Below are 23,549 nucleotides of genomic sequence, written 5' to 3' on the forward strand. Positions count from 1 at the left end.
TTAGGAATGCTACATTAGCAGCAATGGTTTATCTTCTTACAAATTTGATGCTCAAACTCTCATTATATTGAGTAATAAAAAAGGTTTAGACGGGTAAATAATGTATGTATGGTGAAGCAGCTAATTAATTGTCACCCTTTGTCTGACCGCTTAAAACCATAAAACAGAAAGGCGATATGATATTTTCCAATGGCACTCTGTTGCTCACTGACTCTGATTCTCTTCAGTGATAAAACAGCTTATGAAATGTTTGGAAGATAAATCAGTCGGATTCGATTAAAATCTGTGAAAAAAGTGATACTTAAGTATTAAAATGGAGGACCTTCAGGCGTGTTGGGATTGTACTGACTGGGATGTGTTCAGGACTGCTACTCAGAGTCTGGACGAGAACACAGAGGCTGTGACATCCTACATTAGTTTTTGTAAGGACAGTTGTAGTCCAACAAGCAGCGGAGAGAGTTACAACAACATCAAGCCCTGGTTGACAGTCCAACTGAGGCAGCTAAGGAGGAGGCATTCAGGAGTGGTGATAAGGCTATATTTAGAGAGTCCAAGTGCAGGTTTAACAAGGCGGTGAGAGATGCTAAATAACTGTACTCTGAGAGACTCCAACAACAGTTCTCAGCTAACGACTGTGCACCAGCTCCAGTCTCACACCTTCCTGACCGACTTTTCAGAAAACTCGGCACCACAAAAGCTGCTGGCCCGGACAATATCTCCCCCTCCATGCTGAAGCACTGTGTTGATCAGCTGCCTCTAGTGTTCACAGACATTTTTAACAGCTCAATGGAAGCATGCAATGTTACAGCATGCTTCCAGACCCGGTCCCGTAGAAAAAACAAGTATCACAGGATTAAGTGACGACAGAATGGTTGCCTTGACCTCTGTGGTTATGAACTCCTTTGGAAACCTTGTCCTTTCACACATCAAAACCATCACAAACCCTCTCCTGGACCCCTGCATTTTGCCTGCAAAGCCAAGAGGTCGGTCGATGAGGCTATCAATATGGCTTTTCACTTCCTCATTCAGCATCTGGACAGATGTGTGCAGATCCTTTACAAGGCTAAATCCACACAGGGCTCCTGGACTGGTCTGTAGTCCTGTCAAGTTTCAAACACTCCCCCATCGTTCCTGTCCCCAAAAGAATAAAACCACTATCCTCAATGACTACCGCCCAGTGGCACTCACCTCCATCATCATGAAGCGCTTTTAGCGGTTACTCATAACATTCATCACCTCCTCCCTCCCTGACTCCATGGACCCCCTGCAGTTTGCCTACAGGGCATACAGGTCCACGGATGATGCCATCTCCCTCACCCTCCACACTGCCCTCTCACAGCTGGACCGGAGGAACACTTATGTGAGAATGCTGTTCATTGACTACAGTTCAGCATTCAACACTATTGTGACTTCCAAGCTCCTCATCAAGCTCAGAGACCTCTGGCTCAACAGCGCCCTCTGTGACTGGATCCTGAGCTTCCTGAAGGCCAGACCCCAGGCAGTGAGGTTTGAAAACATCGCTTCCTCCATCTTGACCCTAAACACCGGAGCCCCTCAGGGTTGTGTGCTCAGCCCTCTCCTCTACTCCCTGTTCACACACGACTGCGTGGCCACACACAGCTCCAACATTATTGTAAGTTTGCTGACAACAAGACCGTCATCAGCCTGATCGCCTATGAGACGGCGTACAGAGAGGAGGTCAGTATCCTGACCTTCTACAAGTGCACCATACAGAGCATCCTGACCGGCTGCATCACCGCCTGGTATGGCAGTTGCACCGCCCTCAGCCGTAAGACTCCACAGAGGGTGGTGAAAACTGCTCAGCACATCACCAGGATGAAGCTGCCATCCATGGAGGACCTCTACACCCAGCGGTGTAGGAAGAAAGCCCACAGGATCATAAAAGACCCCCATCATCCCAGCAACAAACTGTTCTGTCTGCTGCCGTCTGGCAGGTGGTACCGCAGCATCCGGACCAAGACCACCAGACTCAGAGACAGTTTCACCCTACAGGCCATAACACTATTTAACACCTGAGCTTGCACTATTTTAATTTTTCTTGTTGTTTTTTATATTGACGTCTTGTAAATGGCACTGTTGAGGAACCCATACTCTACATGTTTCATATATTACATCACCACACTGTAGTTGAGTATGTTATAACAATAAACATTTGAATTGAATGACACAGAAGGAACCTACGCCAGGCTCTGCCGCAGGACAAAGCTTTCCCATCTGCACGTGCCCGACTCCACCTGCAGGTGGATGAGAGACTTCCTGTTCGACAGGAAGAAGCACGTGAGGCTGGGGAAACATGTTCCTGACCCTCTGACCATCCGCACTGGTTCCCCCCAAAGCAGCGTTCTTTCCTCTCTGCTGTTCTCCCTGTGCACCAATCTGCCATCCCTCCATGACCTGCATGCTTCCAGGACCCTGAGGCGGGCAGGGAAGATTGTGGCCGACCCCTCCCACCCTGGACAAAAACTGTTTAGCCCGCTCCCGTCTGACAGGAGGCAACGCTCCATCAGTACCAAAACCTCTCCCCACCTGAACAGTTTTTTCCCCTCCGCTATCAGCCTCATGAACAAGTCCCGGAACCCCCACTGACAGTCACTTTATTCCCCCCATCAAACATTATACATTACATTAATGCACATCATGTGAACAACATCTTGTTGTTTTAAAATTGTAAATCCTGCACATGTTGCACATTTCTGCTCCACACTACCTCTTTTGAATCAGCACAGCTCTCCATTTAAATACAGTTTATAGTATTTGTCATATTTTGATAATGCTCATTTGTTTTAGTCTTAAAATAGCTGTCATCACAGTCCTACGTTTGTTTTATTTTGTTTTGCTACGTGTTCTTCTTTATGTATCTTTGTATGCACCACATAACAAGCAGATTCCTGGTAATAAAAAACGATTCTGATTCTGACTAACAGTTGACTGAAGTCAACAGGTCGTGGGTGTCTGCAAAACAAAAAAACAAATAAAGTTGTTCTTTCCCTTAAAGTCTCTCCTGCCATGGAAATTAGATTTTTTTTATTCAAAAGGCAGATATTGGTTTTAATATTTAAAATAGAATAAAGAATCCTTAAATCCCAAAACCTTCCTTAACAATGCCTTGGTAATCAATGTGTGTATGTTGTGTGTGTTTTCCAGGAGGCCGTCATCTCTCCCGTCTCCCCCGATGTGCTGTACCTGTTCAGAGTGCAGGCCATCTGCATGAATGACATGCGCAGCGACTTCAGCCAGAGCATGCTCTTCAGAGGTAACACACACACACACACACACACACACACACACACACAAAACCTTAAGCACTCATTAATTGCAGACACATTGTCTTTAAACGCGTCATAAGTGTCAATTGGAGCATAAGGATGTGTCTCTTTCATGCACACAGCACCCTCTCGACATGCATATTGTGTAGGATGTAAACCAACAGTCATTTCTGACAGTTAGGATTCCTTTGATCCTGATATCACAAAATCTTTCATAATCAGTTTATTTATGTGAGCTCATATCAACAGCTGCAGGCTGAACAAAAGGAAAGAGGAGGGAAGAGAAGACATAAAGCAGCAGTAAGCAGAAGAAGGGCTTAGAGAGGAATTCATTTCATACATTCAGTTTATTGGCTGCACCATTAAGTATTCAGCGCCAGGAATTTACATACTGTCATGTTGTAATTAATGTGCTCGCGGTGCACTCATGTGTGTCTTAGTGAAGTGCTGTCTGTTTTGCTGTGGAGTATCCTATCTTCTTTTCTGTTCTGTTTTTCAGCAAACACCACAAGGATCTTTGAGGGGACGAGGATCGTGAAAACTGGAATGGTGAGAAAAGCAGCTGTGAATCACTGCTATTGTCTTTTCATGTCTGATCCAGCAGAGAGCAGTGTATTAGCATTATTCTCCCCTGTGTGGACAGGAATGTCTCAAAGTGAAAACATTATTTATATCCTGCATTTGGACTACCTTGTAAATGTATTATTTTACAACAACATCTATTGCACATCTGTCCGTCCTGGGAGAGGGATCGCCCTCTGCTGCTCTCCCTGAGGTTTATTCCATTTCCCCCCCATTAACTGTGGGGTTCCTTTGGCAGCTTTCCTTGATATGAGGCTCTAAGAACAGAGATGTATTCTGTACAAACTGTAAAGTCCACTGAGACAAATGTAACACTTGTGATATTGAGCTGTATAACAAATATTTGATTGATTGGATAAAGTCACTTTAAGAAAGCAGTGGTTACAAAAATAGGATAAATGTATTTTATTTCCCAAATTAAACAGCATAGCGTGTTCCTCAAATATACTTTAAGAGGTTTTACGGCTCTGTGAATAATATAAATGTTGACTGACAACAACAAAGGATGTCCAATACTAATCAGTCAACGTTTTTTTCTCAGCCCACCGTGTCTCCAGCCTCCTCAGCGGACATGGCTCCCATCTCCTCCGGCTCGTCCACTTGGACTTCCTCAGGAATCCCCTTCTCCTTCGTCTCTATGGCAACAGGAATCGGCCCGTCCTCCAGCGGCAGCCAGGCGACAGTGGCATCCGTGGTGACCAGCACTTTACTGGCCGGCCTGGGCTTCAGCGGCGGAGTGATCTCCTCCTTCCCTAGCTCTGTTTGGCCGAGCAGAGCACCGACCAATAACCCCCCTTCCGCTCGCCACAACTCTGAACTGAACAAAGATGCTTCTGCCTCTGCCGTCACCACGGCCGCAGCCAAAGATAACAGCGAAACCGAAGGTGAGGACAAAGAGAACAGCAAGGGTCAAGGAGAGGACGGGGAGAGTGAAGGAGAGGATAAGGATGAAGAGGAGGAAGAGGAAGAGGAGAAGGACAAGAAGAAGAAGGGGAGGAAGGGATCAGGAGGTATGGGAGAGGCAGGGAGTAAGGACAACAGGACAGCGGTAAAAGAGCCGCCCAACGAGACACCAGACGCAACTGCAAAGGAGAAAGAACCAGATCCAATGAACATGCCTCCTGATGAAGATACCCACCTGGAAGCGTACACCCACAATCAGCCTGAGCCTCGCACAGAGGCAACCGTTCAGACAGCAGAGCTCCCTGCCCTGAAGGACCCAGCAGGGACACGCAGCTCAGGGAGGGACAGGAAGCACCGGTCTTTCTCCATCAACACTGGTGAGTCCCCTCTCTGCATGTCTAAAAGATCATGTCTAGAGCCACAGCAGGACTGGTGTGAGGGGGGGTACTAATTATAGTCCAAATTCAGTCATTGGGTGACGCTGTCTGAAATCTGTTTGATGAAAACCAAGTATCTTCATACATTAAATAAAACTGAGTTCAATGTAGATGAAGTGACAGTACTTTTACTTGATAATTAAATAGTATTATTTTTTGAAGGTGGAGTAGTGGTTGAAGAAAGAAAATATGAATAGCTTAGTATTTTGGTTGGTACGTCTATGTTTATTCCCAGTTTGAATTAAAAGCAGAGATTGGTTTGACTCAGTGGGCCATCATATACATTTCCTGAACGAGCGTGTGCTTTATATTCTTTACATCTTTATCTTAACCTTACAATTATTGTATAGCCATTGATCTCTGGTGTCCAGGAGATAAGAGAGGAGAGACAGAGATAAACCAACTGGATAAGGTCCTCAGAAGAACGTACTAAGCGCTCTCCTGTCAGGCTTCCGATTTGAAAGCATGCTTTGAAATAAAATCATGCAAGGTTTTGATCATATAAAAGATGAATGGACCTCTGAAGGCTCAAATTGGTGAGGTGGATCGTGATACAAATCATTTTTGTGAATAAATAAAGTACCATCAATTTCACAGAGAGTAATACACTCTAATCAATGTTTCAACATCCCCAAAAGTAGGATAAAATCCAAATGTCACTTTTTCTGCTCTCATGTTTCAGTGTAAAGTAACAGAACAGTGGGTGCTTTGATCACATCTTCATTCTCTCCTCTCTTATCTCCTGGACACCAGAGATCAATGGCTATGCAATAGTTGTAAGATTAAGATAAAGATGTAAAGAATATAAAGCACAAGCTCATCCAGGAAATGTATATGATGGCCCACTGAGTCAAACCAATCTCTGCTTTTAAACTGGGAATAAACATAAACATACCAACTAAAGTAGCACCCTGACTATTCATATGTTCTACCTTCAATCACTACTCCACCTTTTCACCAAAAAATAATACTATTTAATTGTCAAATAGTAAGTACTGTCACTTCATATACATTGAACTCAAGTGCGTTTGACATGTTCTTTGATTGGTGCTTTAAATAAATAATTAATTTGAGTAGATGCAAAATAGATAATGATGATAAGGTGCAATCATGGTGACATGAACTCATTATCATCTCATTTAGGATAAAATGTATTTCATGTGTGTTATCTGCACACCAGCAGCTTCTCTCCAATGCTTCCTTCTCACACTTCATATGTGTTTTACTCTGTAACACATAAAAGGATGTACTAGTAAGTAAAAGTTACCTATTTTTAGAAATATTTAGTACAAGAACTACTTTTTTACAGTTCCAACAAAATATTTCATTTGGTACATCCACCCCTGGTTCAGTGTGAAGTGAAGTCACCATGACTTATAACTTTATTATATAAAGGTCACCAGCTTAGTTGATATTCTTGATCAGTGTTGTTGGAAAGATGAAGCAGGAGCATGACCACGAGGCAGACGTGGAACTGGCACACTCGCACACCGTCTTAATGCAGTAAGTGATGGATTGGCGTGATGGAGAGTGGATGTATGGTGGTAAAGTGAACTGTTAACAGAGTTCCAGCAGGAGCTGAGAGCAGACGTAATGCTTTCCCTCTATCCCCCCCCCCCCCCCCCCCCCCCCCCAACCAAGACATTCAGCAGGGCACTGCATTAGCCAAGCAAACACCATGGGACATCAATTCAATGTCAAGTGCTTTGAAACACTATCTAAGTGCAAGAGCAGACATGATTATGAACAAAAGCAATCTTCTGATATTCCCCGGAAATGGCTTCCTGTCTCTTGTCAAAGCACATTTAGCACATTTTATTCAGTTTGAGCAAGATGGACTCAAGGGGAAAGACATTCAAAAGTTGTTGCACAGCTTTGTAAAAGTGGTGACTGTATAGATTCTGCTCAGGACCTTTAAAGGGGGTGGGGGGGTTGATATGATGAGTGCTAGTTGAAATACTTCGGAAAGCTTCTTAGTGCATTTAGCCTATGAACTACAAACAACTACAAATCCCATCAAGGCAGGAAACGTTATATTATAATCACAAACATGTGTGGCTGTTGAAAGTCTATTCTTTGGAATTCTATCTCAATGTGAGTAAGAAATGAATATACTTTGGGTTGAATGATGTTTTAGGCATGTGGTGATGATGATACAATTATGCAAAATGCACTTTTCGCTGCCTTTTACATGAATATGTGTCCCCGGTGTGTAAGGAGACTCACAAAGTGTCAGAAAATACAACCCTCTCTCTTTTTTTCTCAACCCACATCTCTGAAAACGGGGGTACAAACGAGTTGATCCAGATTTGCTGTCCTTATGACGTAATAACCGAAATGTGGGCTGGCTTTACATTGAACTCCTGGCAACGTCCCACCCACGTGACACGTCCCAACCTATCGTCCCCCATATGTAGTGGGCGAGCTGAATTTCCCCCCCCCCCCCCCCATCCCCTCCCCCCAGCTGTGTGTCTGTGTGTTCAGCAGGATGTCTGCAGGAGGGACTTAGAGTTGTTATATATATAATACATCTAATGTCTCTGTTCTAGTGGTAACACTGGAGAAAGAACAAGCTATGTGCTGTATCAGAAACAATGCACTACGTGTTTTGGAAGTAATATGGTCTGTATGTACATTAGCAAGCATCGCTAACACTCAGAGCTAACGCTGTACTGGAGAGACTGTGTGTAATATAAAAGGTCCTCTGCTACAATGGGGGATCTGTTTGGTATTTTGAGCAAATATATTTGTATAGATATGGCCCTACAATATATTGTTCAAATATAGCATGATTGGGGACCTTTAAATGAGTTGAAGTACATTAGTTTGATGACCTTATTACAAGATATCTCTACCCTAAACCGCTGAGCTGTAGTTTGTTAACTGTGAACTGGCTGGCAGCATTTATAGTGAAACTGCAGCTGCTGAGCACCGTGGTGAGCTGGGTAAATTAGGTCAGCGCTGTAGCAGGGTCTCATATCGTCACAGCATGACTGACACTTTTTGGTAAAACATTCTGTCAACTAGAGTTAATAGTTACTTCCACATACAAAGTAATTAGATCGTAGTTTCCTATTCTATTCTTCGATCCTATCCTGTAGTTTTTGCACTGAAAGAACTGAAACTTTAATTAAATCTACTACGTGAACAGATTTCACATCACTGTATTAGGTTAGTTGAAAGCAATAGTATTAAGTTGAACCTTATATTCAAGTAACCTAATACAGTGATGTGAAATCTGTTGACATAATACATCTAATTAAAGTTTCAGCTTGTTCAGTGTTTCATCCTTCATCTCCTGCTTCTGTATTCTCCTCTTTCTCTGCTGATCCGACTTGGCCATACTTTTCCCAAACTTCTCATTTTGTATTCTTTCCTCTCACCATTTCTTCTTTAAGTCCTTCTTCTCTGTCCACTGCCCATTACCTCTCTCTCTCTCTCTCTCTCTCTCTCTCTCTCTCTCTCTCTCTCTCTCTCTCTCTCTCTCTCTCTCTCTCTCTCTCTCTCTCTCTCTCTCTCTCTCCTCAGCGTGCCTCCTCATCCTCTCTCTGCCGCTCCCTCTCTTCGAGCTCTGATCTGAGTGCTGGCCTACTTTCAGACATGGCGAGAGGAGATGAGGCTCGCAGGCTAGACTCAGCTGCAGGGGAGGGGGAAAGAGCTCTGCCTCATTTATAGTTACGTGTGTGTGTGTTACTGTGTGTGCAGTATGTAACGCACTGCACATTAGTGACTGGCTGTGTGCCTGCCTGTGTGTGTGTGTGTGTGCGACTGTGTCATGTGTTTGCATGCTACTGGCAAGGATTTATTTATTTACTTATTTATTTATTTTTGGCAGACTGGTGTAATCGTTAGAGAAAGGCAGAAGGCAAAGAGAGCAGAGGCAGGCAGCATCTCTGTGTACACTCTGCATGTGTGTGGATGTACGAAGGAGGTGCAGAGTCAGTGGATGCACGCCAGCTGTGGTGCAGCGCTGCTGGCCCAGCCTGATGTAGTGTTCGGCTCCAGGCAAACACTGAAGGCCATGGGGGCCGGCGTTAGCTCCACCAACATCACGGCTGCAGCCGCTGAAGTGGGTAGGTGGTGTTGGGGACTGTTGTTGTGTAGATTTAGTGAAGTGACTCAGATTAACCAGAGTTGTGTGTTGTTGTGATGCAGCGATCTGGCTGCACTTCCTGTGCAGGACTCAGGGCCGTGAGGACAACAGCTGGGTACTGTGTTTATTTTGAAACATGGCACTTTGTATTTGCTGCATCTATTCCTCTGCTTTACATATGTTATACAGAGATACAAGTAGGTCCAGGACAAGTTTATACTAGCATAGCAAATCAGCTGTGTCCCTACTGTACAATATATGCTGATTTTACTATTTACGTTTTTGGGAGAACTGTGTCAGGTTTCCAGTGTGAGCATCTAACCAGCCTGATCCATGGTTCATTCAGTGATATAAATAAGACTGGTGCTTACTGATGACTCTTCTGTCAGTTTGAGAAACAATGGACCAATCAGAGCCTTGTAACCAGGATTAAATTGCTTTTTTTTCCCACATACATTCTTTTTTTTTTTGTATACCTTGTATGGCGACCTTGAGAGCCTAGAAAGGGCCAGCCTTATCCATGGAGAATACTGACAGAAAAATATTTGATAATGTTAACACGGTTAAGGCTGCTGTAAGTCAAAGAGTTTTGTTTCCTAAACCTGAAGATATACCTGGAAAAAGACAAATCAAAAGAGTTATAGACAGATTTTAACATGGGTCAAGAGAGGAAACAGTTAAAAATGCAATGCATATTTGTTGAGAGGGTCTGAGGGAACATGGGGATTAGGAAAAAGAGAGTGGAGGAAATATAAGGCTGTAATATAAAGGGGAAAGCCTGTAAATAATACAAAAGCGTCAAAAAAAATGTCAGACTGTTTTTCTTTTTTGCTGCCATGCTTGTGTGTTGACATTTAAGTATACCCTCTAATATGATGTGTACAACTGCCCTTTGCAATTATGCATGGTTTTATAGCTGCGTTTGCCAGAAATCTTGTCACGCAGGATGGAATTTATCAGCTCGGGGCTGGCTCACACTGACTGTAAAGAGTGTGTGAGACCACAACAACGAACAACCCACACTGGTGGACAATTTGTTTCCAAAACTAAAAAAAGAGAGAGAGCATTGTGTCAACCTTTCTGACTTTGAGTTCCTTTTTTAAAATATATATATATATATATAATTGTTCAACAACAAAAGATCAGGGTTGCAACTTTTAAAAGAGTTGTCTTATAATATGAAGGCATACATAAGCCTGAACCAACGACCATAGATAGACAGCGAACTATTATTAACAGTTACACTAATACTACCTGTTTTATTACCTCTTTTTATTACATTCTCTCTAAACCAGTTCTGATTAACAATATCTTTAAGAACTGGAATTCCATCTTGGTGTCAGCATTGGATTCTTCCGTCTTGTCATATCGTCTTTCTGCCTGCGGTCGGTTCTCCTTAATTATCTTCTCCATCATTTTCTTCTAGACCGTCCAAGTGCCGTGACTAACCTGACCCACCATGCAGACCCGGGGTCTGGAGGGGGACTGGGCCGTGTGGAGTGGCTGGTTCCTCTGGTGGTGGTTTCAGCTCTGACCTTCCTCTGCCTCGTCCTCCTGCTGGCTGTACTGTTCTACTGGAGGTAGGTAACACTACACGTATCAGCCACTGAAGAGGTGGGGGTCTAGAGATTACAAGGTGGGAAGATGACTGAAGGGTTACATATTTGATCCCGCATTTTTCTATTCATTAAAGGTGCCATAGAATGGAAAACTGTATTTACCTTGGCATAGTTGAATAAGGAGAGTTCGGTACATTGAACTGACATACCGTGAACCTCAAACACCATTGTTTCTTCCTTTATGTGCAAATCATGAATATGCATATCACAGCAGTAAAACGGGCGAATTACAACAATCCCTGTGTGTTACGTCACACACAATAGTTCAGCCCCAACATTTGCATACACCAGCTGCTGGAAACACTAACACTTACCCCTCCGTAACGTTGCTCTCCAATCTCCGACCAACTGGCTGTTCTTCAAATTCATCGGTTTCCTCCTCCGATAAAGACTCAAACATGTAAGGCTGGATGCCAATAGCCTCCATGCTTCATCTATCACAGTTTTGCGAACTTCACTTACTTCTGTGGGCTCTGAGGCAGCCATGGATTGCTCCTTGTAAACCAGCCAATCAGAGCAGAGCTCGTCATCATTATTTAAATGAGCCCCAAATAAGGCAATTCAGCTTTTTCATTCTAGGACCAAATCATAGGGTTGTAAATTAGCCTCTAAAACCGCATCTGGACATTTTTGGATCAACCAAAGTTATATACCTTCTTTGTAGACATCAGAGTACAATTTAAAATACCAGATAGATGCATTCTATGGCACCTTTAAGATAGGCATCATCCCTTTGATTCATTACCTGCACTGAAAAAATTGAAACGTTGACTTTAGTTAAGTGCTTAATGTCATCAGTTTTCACACAACTTTATGAGTAAGTTAAAAGCAATAATATAGAGTTAAACCTAATGTTTTGGATATTGCTGATCCAAAACAGTTATATGAAATCTGTTGACATAATACAATAAATGAAAGCAATAGAGATTTTTCAGTGTGTTCCATCTTCCAGCATTGCAAACCTTCATGATAGGAAAGTCCTTTCAGTGATGGTGAAATGTTTTTTAAGATTCAGCACATTTAGTAAGCTGTTGAGGTATACAAATCCAACTCAATGTGTCTTTTTTTTTTTAAGATTCCTTTTGAGTCAGTGATGAACTGTCCAGACGTGATGTTCATGCATGACTCTGTCTATAGTTCTGTACATCCTCTTATGGGGGTCAGGGTTAGGGTTAGGTTGATGGTTGAGTCCTGACCTTGACACCGGAGACTGGCTGTTTGCATCATACCAACAGTCCACACTGATGTGCTATTTCCCTTGTTGTCAATGATGATAAAGGGTGGTTGTAGGTCCCATCGTCCCTATCTGCACATCAGCCTTCTTTTCTCCCTTGCTGAGGTTCAAATGTTGTTACACAGATCCTGGTTCAGCTGTCAGTCTGTATTGCTTTAGTCCAAGCAGTAGACAAAAGGAACCAACCATACCAAGCAGTCATTCTGTCTAGCTCAATGACCACATCAAGTATTTAGTAATATCCAAAATGTCCAAACCACTGTGAATACATTCTATTTGTAGAACCAGAGGACCATTTGATCATTGAGATGAATTATTTGTCCTGAAAATTGGAGGTTGAGGCATGCTGCGTCTCAGCTACACAGTTTATCATGCTGCAGCGTACGAAAACCCACAATACACCACCACCAACAATTTGCTTTACACCATAAAGGAAAGACAGGAGTGATGTTGGGAAAGAGGAGAAATTCATCAATATCATGTTGAATCAAATGGATCCTTTTAGCAGAGGTTCAAGAGAAGGACAAGGCACATCCAGAAGTACAAAGCAGTGGAAACATGAACAGAGCATTGAGCACTGGATCACTCGTGCTTTATGAGAAAGCAAAACAAAAAATGGGACATATATATTTATATATATATGAGTCCTTTAGTTTGAGACAGGCTTTGTTGTGTCAGTAGAAAAAAAACACTTGTGGCATATGAGAACCAAAGAGCAAACAGAATAGTAAGATATACTGACACAAATATCGTTTTGAGCATGAGCCTATTGAAATTATTGTATTGTTTTTATCCTTACAATTTCTTTTTACATTTTTAATATCACTTGATCTCTGAACCTAAATCCAGTTTTGCATTTAGTTTTGATTGAGAATGCTGAACACGTTAAGAATTATTGCATAACCCCTTTCATAAGCACACACACACACACACACACACACACACACACACACACACACACAGTTTTTTAATCTGGTTGTAGAGCAGAGTTTAGGTCACACAGACTCCACCTCTGCTGCAATCCTATTGGCCCTCCAGTGGCTGTTGCTACGCCCACATTGTCCCTAGCTGTTGATCTGCTGCATTCAGGTTGCACAGGAAACATTTGAGTTTCCTTATTTTGAGCATCCAAAGTGGGATCATATTTAGTAATCACATTCTCACACTGCTACTTTACAAAAGACATAATTTGTCATTTTTTTCAAATTTTTCGAATTATTAGTTGCAAAACAGAATCTCCATTCTGAAAAATATAGCTAGAAAATACTTTAAAATACTTTTCTTAGTACACAATCATTTCTTAACTTATGTTTTGTGCCTAATGTTCAGAAACAGATAGTGTGGTGGATATCCAGCACCCACTACATTATTTGCAATGTTTTTGACAAGGAACATGAGAAATATTCTTTGGGAAGCACAGAATATCTAAAATGACTAAAAGTTATCTTTGAAATATTTGTTGTTTCCCTCCGGTACTCACTCACTGTGACATGCTCTCAGTTTGTAAATATTTTTCTTAAAACCACAGCATGATTGTGTCAGCTTCGTCGAATGTGACTTGAATGCATCACGACAGCAGCTGTCTCACCAGGAAGTGGCTTTAGATTGACCTGCCCTGTGTGTGTGTGTGTGTGTGTGTGTGTGTGTGTGTGTGTGTGTGTGTGTGTGTGTGTGTGTGTGTGTGTGTGTGTGTGTGTGTGTGTGTGTGTGCGTGCATGTGTCACAGAGAGGGAACAACCCCCTTCATGCCTTGTTAGGCCCCCCCCCTCCCTTCCCTCTCTCTGTCTGTTGGATCTCTGCACTCACACTTAGTTCATGTCAGCTCCAGCATGCAGCAGCCTGCATCCCCTGTCTGTTCCCCGGGATGAACACTTTCTGCTCTCTGCTCTGTATCAAATACAGGTAGGGAGGTTCTGGACACACACACACACACACACACACACACACACACACACACACAAACACACACACACATACACACACACACACACACACACACACACACACACACACACACACACACACACACACACACACACACACACACACAGAGAGAGGCAGTGGTTGTTGAGTAACTGTTGTTGTCACTTGAAGTTAAGCAGTAGATGAGGAAACCGTAAAGGACATGTGGTAGCGCTAGTTGAGCTTCATGAAGTTGTTGACTCTAAATCATTGGCATTCCTACATTTCAAAACTTGTTGTGGGAGCATACAGGCAGCTCTATAGGCGTGCTTAGAGAAATACAGATTAGTCCACGAGCGTCTCTCAAGGAGGATAACTAAGAGACCATCAGTAATGATTCTGTGATTTGGTAAATACATCACTGCTGCTTCATATAAACAGGACACTTTTGATGTTTTCACAGCCTTTTTTATTTTGTATTTTCTGTTCTGCATCTCTTTGGTTGAGAACAGGGTTCTTCAGTTATATATTTATTCTCCAATCTGGTCACCATCAACCCTTATTGACCAACTCATCTTCACATCTAAATGAGTAAACAGGTGACGTGTTATTGCCTTCTAAATTCAGCCATATGACAGTTTTATTATCAGGTGCCCCTATGTAGAGTGCAGCATGCCCAACAAGACCTCATACCTGAACAACAGAACAAGATACCAAGTTATGCCTTTTAATCCAAGCCTAATGGCTCTTGACGCATAAGTAAGACACATTGATTTTTTCCATCCTAAAATGAATCCCAAAACCTACTGTGTTGTTTTAATAATTTGACTTCAGTTTTGTGGAAGCAGCCACCAGCTGGATGTAAATGCAACTAGTGTTCCTGAATTTCACGCTCTGTCCCTGGATTTGTTTTTACCGTGTTCTCAGAGAGAGAAGATATGTAATGCCTCTTCTTTCTTCTACATTTAAACTCCAACTTGTCTCTAAATGCCAGGTGCAGATCTCCATTTCAAAGCAATCTCATGCCAAACATTATATTTGTGAACTGTCAAAGTCACCGCCACAGAGTAGAAACACGACAGGAGGCTTCTTCATGAGAGCAAGATGGCGCCGAGGATGGCTGCCGTGTCTCGAGCTCCTCAACAACTCCACATCTTAGTGTTTTTATTGTTTTACTTTGTTGGTTGTTTTTAACTTTTTTTGCAACATGCAAACCGCCCAAGCGAGCCCTATCATCCAATATGATAGAGAACAACTTTTACACATCAGGTCGCTGGTGGACAGCAATAATCCACGACGACCTGCAAACAATGGAGAGTCTCCGTGTTTACCTGCTGGAGCTCTACCTGTGGAGCGCAGGAGGAAGAGACCACGAGGTTCCCGGGCCGGGGTCCTGGTCAGGCTGAGGAAACGTGAAAACAGGCCTCCTCTACCGAGTTTACTTCTGGCAAATGTCCAATCCCTGGATAATAAGCTGGACGAACTCCGTAGCAGGGTGGCATTTCAACGGGACATTAAGACCTGTAATGTTTTGGTTTTCACGGAGACTTGGCTCGACCCCACGATACCGGACGCCGCCATTGCTCCACACGGATTCTCCATTCATCGCCAGGACCGGACAATAAACTCAGGGAAGAGCAAGGGAGGAGGTGTCTGCTTCATGATTAACAACAACTGGTGCTCAGATGTGGAGATCATTTCTTCGGACTGTTCTCCCAGCCTAGAGCACATCATGATCGGATGCCGGCCTTTTTATCTGCCGAGGGAGTTCACATCTGTTGTTCTAACAGCAGTGTATGTTCCGCCGCACGCTGACAACAACACAGCGCTGGAGGAGCTGTATGGGATTATCGACAGGACAGAGACTTCTCGGCCAGAGGCCGCATTTATTGTGGCCGGGGATTTTAACAGAGCCAACATGAAGAAAGTCCTGCCGAAATACTATCAGCACGTCAGCTGCCCCACGCGCGGTGGAAATACACTGGACCATGTTTACACTCCTTTCCGGCATGGATATAAAGCCCTCCCCCGCCCCCCCTTCGGCAAGTCAGACCACATATCTCTTCTTCTGCTCCCCGTTTACCGGCAGAGACTGAAGAGGGACCGACCTGTGACAAGGACAGTGCAGCGTTGGTCCGAGCAGTCTGACTCTGCTCTCCGCCACTGCTTTGGCATCACGGAGTGGTGTGTGTTTGAGGAGGACGATATAAACACACACACTGACGCGGTGATTTGCTACATCGGCAAATGCATCGATGACGTCGTGCCGCGGATTACTGTACGGACATTCCCAAATGAGAAGCCCTGGATAAACGGCGAGGTCCGAGCTAAACTTAAAGCACGGGCCATCGCGCACAGCGGCGGTGATTTGGATGAGTACAGGAATTCCAGGTATGCACTCCGGAGAGCTATTAGCAGTGCGAAAAGACAATACAGGGACAAGGTGGAGTCGAACTACAAGGGCTCCAACGCCAGAAATATGTGGTCTGGACTAAAAACAATAACAGACTACAAAAGGACAACGAGTGGTGCTGAGGAAGTGTCTGCATCTCTCCCAGATGAACTGAACACATTTTATGCACGCTTTGAGAAGCCCCCGGCTGTGGAGGCACAAAAGGCCCAGGATCCCTGCTCACTGGTTTTAACCAGTGCAGATGTGTGTAGATCTCTGAAAAGGATCAACACACACAGGGCTCCAGGACCTGATGGCATCCCTGGCCGTGCTCTCAAGGTGTGTGCAGTTCAGCTGGCAGATGTGTTCACAGACATTTTCAATAGGTCACTGCTCCAGTCTGTAGTCCCCACATGTTTTAAAGAGTCCATCATTGTCCCTGTCCCCAAAAAGACAAAACCCATCTGCCTCAATGACTACCGCCCAGTTGCACTCACCTCCATCATCATGAAGTGCTTTGAGCGGTTAGTCAAAACTTTTATCACCTCCTCCCTCCCTGACTCACTGGACCCCCTGCAGTTTGCCTACAGAGCAAACAGGTCCACGGATGATGCCATCTCCCTCACCCTCCACACTGCCCTCTCCCACCTGGACCAGAGGAACACTTATGTGAGAATGCTGTTCATTGACTACAGTTCAGCATTCAACACCATTGTGCCCTCCAAGCTCATCATTAAGCTCAGGGACCTTGGGCTCAACAGCGCCCTCTGTGACTGGATCATGAGCTTCCTGACGGGCAGATCCCAGGCAGTGCGGATGGGGAACATCACATCCTCCACCTTGACCCTCAACACCGGAGCCCCTCAGGGTTGTGTGCTCAGCCCTCTCCTCTACTCCCTGTTCACGCACGACTGCGTGGCCACACACAGCTCCAACACCATCATCAAGTTTGCTGACGACACGACCGTCATCGGCCTGATCACAGACGGCGACGAGACGGCGTACAGAGAGGAGGTCAGAGCCCTGACATCTTGGTGCCAGGACAACAACCTCCATCTCAACGTCAGCAAAACAAAGGAGCTGATTGTGGACTACAGGAAGAGGCAGAGAGAGGCACACACACCCATCACCATCGACGGGACTCCTGTGGAGAGAGTCAGCAGCTTCAGGTTCCTCGGGGTAAACATCAGTGAGGACCTGACATGGACACATCACACCAGGGTCATATCCAAGACGGCTCGACAGCGGCTCTTCTTCCTCCGCAGGCTGCGGAAGTTCAACATGGACTCCAGGATACTCTGCAACTTCTACAGGTGCACCATCGAGAGTATCCTGACTGGCTGCATCACCGCCTGGTATGGCAGTTGCACCGCCCTCAACCGTAAGACTCTACAGAGGGTGGTGAAAACTGCTCAGCACATCACCAGGACGGAGCTGCCATCCATGGAGGACCTCTACACCCAGCGGTGTAGGAAGAAGGCCGGTAGGATATTAAAGGACCCCCATCACCCCAGCAACAATCTGTTCTGTCTGCTGCCGTCTGGCAGACGGTACCGCAGCATCCGGACCAAGACCACCAGACTCAGAGACAGTTTTATACCACAGGCTATAAGACTACTGAACTCCTGAGCTCTGTGAATGTCTACTCACATCTGTTTATAGTACACACATACATATATATTATACACATCTGCCATACATATCTGTTTATAGTACACATATCTATATATTGTACATATCTGCCATATACATCTGTTATACATAATATATGCATCTGTCCATACCTCCTCATTCAACAGTGTAAAGTATTTAAACACTCTCAATGTATTCCACATATGTATATATTTCACATCCTCAAATCTTTATTGTTAATATTGTAAATATTCTTCTCTCTTTTTGTACTACTTTATTTATCTTTTGCACCATGTATGTTGAGTTGTTGGAGGAGCACGCGACATAAGATTTTCATTGCCAACATATACGCTGTATCTGCTGTGCATATGACAAATAAAAACCTTGAACCTTGAACCTGAGGATTTGTGTGCTCCTGAACGCTTCCCTGCACGACTGTTTCTACATGTACTGTGTGTGACTTCAATCACTTAGAGCAGGTGTGTGTGTGTGTGTGTGTGTGTGTGTGTGTGTGTGTGTGTGTGTGTGTGTGTGTGTGTGTGTGTGTGTGTGTGTGTGTGTGTGTGTGTGTGTGTGTGTGTGTGTGTGTGTAAAGTTTAAAGTGCATTTATGACGGGTGTTAGTACTCTGAGGGGAGGAGGACTATCACTTGCTAACTGCCATGATGAAATCTCTCTTTTCTCACAAAACCAACACACACACACACACACACACACACACACACACACACACACACACACACACACACACACACACACACTCACACCATAAGTTAAGGTAATCACAACCACTAATGTTACACTTGCAGACTGAGTGTAAACAGGGGTCTCCAGTGTCAGAGTCAGATCATTTGTGCTGACCTCCTATCTCATATTTTCTCTGCGCCCACAAGAGGTCAGAGAAATGTAAACACAGACTATTATAAAGTTTGTATACATGACTAATCTGACTGGCTGTGTTACAAGTTTTAGAAAAATGATGGTTAAACATAAACTAAGTTGAGAGCTGAAGATTCATGCACTATGACGAGTAGACAAACCAAAAACAGTGCTGATATTAGCGTAGCCGGCAGAGCTAACATCAAGCAGCAGACTCCGCAGGTACTAGCAAAAGAGAGGCTAATGAAGAAAGCGTCTGCTATGCTAAAGTCACTGGAAAAGGCCACAGAAGGGATACCGTTAGCAGCTCTGCAAGCAGATATGAGAGACATTAAGGAGGCCAATGCTGGGCTAAGATCAGATGTTGATGCGATACTGCTTCGACTAGATGAACCAGAAAGCCTTATCTCTCAGATAGAGGATGAAGACAAATGCCATTCTTATTTTCTAGTTCAGTTTCTGATCAAAGTTTTAAATGTGTGATTCCCCTGAGAATGTTGATAAGAGGCATCAATTTCCCATGTATTTAACAAAGACAGGTAACTGGCAGTGCAGCAGGTTAATGATACATACAGACATAAAGAGTTCTGTTTCTCAGCAGTGACACGTGTCCAGACCCCAATAATGATTACTACAAGGGAGTTTCAGCATGCTGTATAATACTTTCATCATATCAATGTGTTTGTCTTGGATCCACTTTATATGATGGATCTCCCCCTGACTATAGTCATGCATGAATATCACCCCCCGCCTGATTGTGCTTTCCACTGAACACAATGAGCCATACTCCAAAATGTTCATCAGGTAAAAGAAAACCCTGGTTCTGTTTGTTAACAGAACTACAACAGAGTGAGATTATGAATTAGTCTGGGGTTTGTAAAACTCTACTGATGGAAATGAAGACGTTGTTAAAGTGTAACCTTTCTCTTCCTGTCAGGCGCTGTTTCCAGACGGCCCACTTCTATGTGGAAGACAGCGATTCCCCCAGGGTTGTGCCCAACGAGACGACCCCCGTCATCCCCATTCCAGGTAACAACCTAACACAGCACTTCCACATTTAAAACTCCTGGTATAGCTTGGAGATTTCAGACGTGTTATTTGTTTGTTTGGTGCTCTATAGCTGTATGGAACATATTGACATGTGTTTGGGAGTACAGATTGATGAACATCTATTGGTTTATTTAGTGTTGTCCGCTTTGATATATTTAGTAAACTGCAGTTTGAATAGACGCAATCGATAGTTTATTGGATGCAATGTATTTCACCCTCATAACATTGCTATCACTCCCACTTTGGGACTATAAAGAAACATGGATGCATGAAGGATGCAGGACATTGTGCTTTTAAGCATTACCAACTGACTGGACCTCCTGGTTTGTCCTAAAGGATCAAACATGTTCCCTCTGTTTCCCTCTGATATCTCATATTGGAGATTCGGCAGTTGTAAAATAATTCTCCACAGCTTGGCTACTGTTACTGCTCTCAGATACTCTGTAGTCACCGACAAAGTTGCAGGGGGTGTGGCTCAGAGCTGATAATAAAAAGTGTTGCCAATAAAGCTACTCTGTAAAAACGGAACCGTTGACTTTAATTAAATGTATTATGTTTCACAATAACTGTATTAGGTTAGATGAAAGTAATAATATTAAGTTTAAATAAAAAAATATTTGATTTTAACTTAATATTATTGCTTTCATCTAACCTAATACAGTTATTGTGTATTTTATCATCCCCTTTAAAAGCCATCTCTGAAATATTTTACTACAGGTTTTTGGCTGGTTAACAAAAACATCACATGTAGAGAGTAAGGGATTAATTATACATGAATTAAGTTGTCTGAATCGGAACTTAATCAGTCCCATTAGAGGGTAAATTCACATTTACATGTTTTAGTTGAAATGTCAGGCTAATTAACAAAGAACAGAGAGAGAGGAGGGGTGATTGGATAATTACAAAGAACAGACATAAAACCTGAAAAGCTGCTGCTGGTCCAGGATTTTGGATCCAAACCTGTAAAATCAATTAAAGCTTGTGGGGCCTCTTCACAGTACAGTGGGCCTTGGCTCAGTTCAAAGACCTCCATTCACGCCAGGGCCAGTGTGCCCAGCATGGCCTAGTCCAGCATAGACAGAGAGGGTGTCTGCCATTATTTTTACTTTACCCCCGGCAGGATATGAGCCCCTGTTTTGGATTCACTGTGGTTAAATATCCTATAATACTGTGATGACCACATTTGAGGCTGAATATCAGGAGCAGTGTGTGGGCATCAGAGCTTGTGCATCAGACAGGGTGGTGTTTGACCATATGTTAGCTGTGTTAATTGTCTCAATAAGCTCAGGCCTAGAGCCTCACACATCCCATAATCCTCTTTAAGACCTTCTGGTGAATATAAACCTGCAGGCAGCAGCCACTTACCAGAGCACCTTCAAGTAAACACACACACACACACACACACACACACACACTATGGTTTAAGTGATTGTACTCTACTGTCTGAAAAATATGTCAAAGCTATAAAAAGAGATTGGATCCATTCCCTGTGTAGCTAATTGGCTTTTTCAGACCCTCTGCCTAACACCCTGCCTGCTGTGTTAACTGACACACAAATCATTTTGACATATTTGCATACCTAAATTAACATCTTGCAAGACAGAGTGAGAGTGAGCAAGTGTGTGGTCTTATTAATATTTGATGAAGACTAAACTGAGGGGCGCCCTGAGAGAGTTTTAGCTCTTTTTTCATCCATTTCACTGAGCGGGCCTCAATCTTCTGGGAGGCGTTCAGCTATCGTTGGTTAGCCGCAGATGAAACCTGCACAAAGCCCTGTGCTGTCCTGCTTAAAGCTCACACAACTTATTCAACATCAGAAAATGGCTTGTGCAAGCTTTCTCCTAGTGATTGGACTCAAGCAACATTAGTTCCATTAGAGAACATGCTATGCATCTGCTCTTATCACTGGCATTTATTAACATATAGCCATCTATTTTGAGTAAATAAACATAACAGTGAATACAAATAAATGGAAATGTTGCCTCGACCTACTTCTCTTTGTAATATATATGCATCAGTATTTATTGTCACAACACAAGGACAACATTTTCGGTCTTTGTGGTTTAGTTGGACTAAAAAAACATTGGTTTCTGGCAAACATCACTCCCAGTAGATTTTAGAAGGACTTCCATCTTGACCGTGGTAACAGCAGTTTGGCAGATGGAGATTGCGCAGTTGTCGGGAAATTGTAGATGTACTTGTAGGGGTTTAGTAAAGAAATAAAACTGAATAATGAACTCAAAATAAAAATGCAACTGGGGCACCAGTGAGCGAATCTAAAGCAGGATCATTTTCAATTTCCAGGCGCAAATATTCTTTCATCAGTTTGTTTTGTAGCATTCCGATATTTCAATACATAAAGCACAATGGTTTCCCCTGTGGAATGTCTTTCCACATGCTCAATCTTGTGCGCCAATCCCATCTCCACCCTTCAAAATAAAAGCATAAAGAAATACTTTAATTAACTAAAATAATAACAATACATAATGATGATTTACTACAAACAAAAACAGCTAGAAAATAAATGTTTAATTACTAAATACGATAATTCAATGTATAGATCCAAAACTACTGAACTGCATTGTAAACACATTTTACGTTATGACATTATTATTATTATTAGGAGTTCATAGAAACTAAAGAACATAGTTGACAATATTCTACATCTGCTGTACTGACTGGGCTGTTGTTTGCATCAAAAAGGAAGAACATGGCATTGTTCTACAAATATCACATTTCTCCTAACATCAGTTTCTCAATTAGTTTGAGAAATATGTCATATAGTCACTGATTCGTGTAGCACTTTAAATAAGTAGCTTAAAAGATTTACGCATTTGAAATCAGCTCAGATTGTTCTGCCAGGAATGTCAGTTCACAGCTTCCAGAATCTTGTAGTGGAAGTTGATCCGGAGTTGTAGCACTCACAGGTTTGCCACTGATTCACATATTGCAGAAATAAACAACGGTCTGCCGCAGCCTTAGTTACATAACACTTAACTTTATTTGTCAAAGGCGCCTGCTCTCTTTCTGTCATTCACTATTATATACAAAAGTTGTCCAGTTTCAGCTGTGGGGGGATGGGGGGGACTTCAGAGAAAGTGACTGCTCCTGTGCAGCCGGTTTAACCCTAACCTGGCTCTTCTCTTCAGATGACATGGAGGCCATTCCAGTCAAGCAGTTCATCAAACACATCTCTGAACTGTACTCCAATACCCAACATGGATTCTCAGAAGATTTCGAGGTAAGTCACGTTACAGTTCTTACATTTGCAATCTGTATTTTCCCAAGCTCCTCATTTCTTGTTTTAGACTGAACCGGTTTAGTACATTTTGGAACATACTGTACATGAACACACACACAATCAGATGCTGATGCCAAGGCTTTGACTGTGAAACGATGTAAAAAAGCAGATTGCCATCACTGATCCTGAAAGCAGAGATTGAAAGATAATGAAGACCAAAAAGGCTAACTGAGAGTTATCGAAGATAAATCAAGGAGTTTTAGAGATAGACGATTTACTTTTCTTCTTTGGCTTTGGTT

The 23,549-nt window shown here is 43.1% G+C and overlaps 1 protein-coding gene across 1 annotated transcript in view; it reads left to right on the top strand.

Moving 5' to 3' along the window:
- Positions 1-23,549, top strand: part of LOC134883277 (receptor-type tyrosine-protein phosphatase gamma-like) — a 407,948-nt gene that overhangs the window by 365,889 nt on the left and 18,510 nt on the right. The window contains exons 10-16 of the mRNA XM_063911578.1: positions 3,166-3,274; positions 3,787-3,836; positions 4,411-5,149; positions 10,729-10,882; positions 13,968-14,057; positions 19,897-19,988; positions 23,159-23,250. Of these exons, the coding sequence (XP_063767648.1) occupies positions 3,166-3,274; positions 3,787-3,836; positions 4,411-5,149; positions 10,729-10,882; positions 13,968-14,057; positions 19,897-19,988; positions 23,159-23,250 (1,326 nt within the window). The remainder of the gene's footprint in view (positions 1-3,165; positions 3,275-3,786; positions 3,837-4,410; positions 5,150-10,728; positions 10,883-13,967; positions 14,058-19,896; positions 19,989-23,158; positions 23,251-23,549) is intronic.

This window comes from Eleginops maclovinus, chromosome 20 (assembly GCF_036324505.1).
Source record: "Eleginops maclovinus isolate JMC-PN-2008 ecotype Puerto Natales chromosome 20, JC_Emac_rtc_rv5, whole genome shotgun sequence".
Taxonomy (NCBI): Eukaryota; Metazoa; Chordata; class Actinopteri; order Perciformes; family Eleginopidae; genus Eleginops; species Eleginops maclovinus.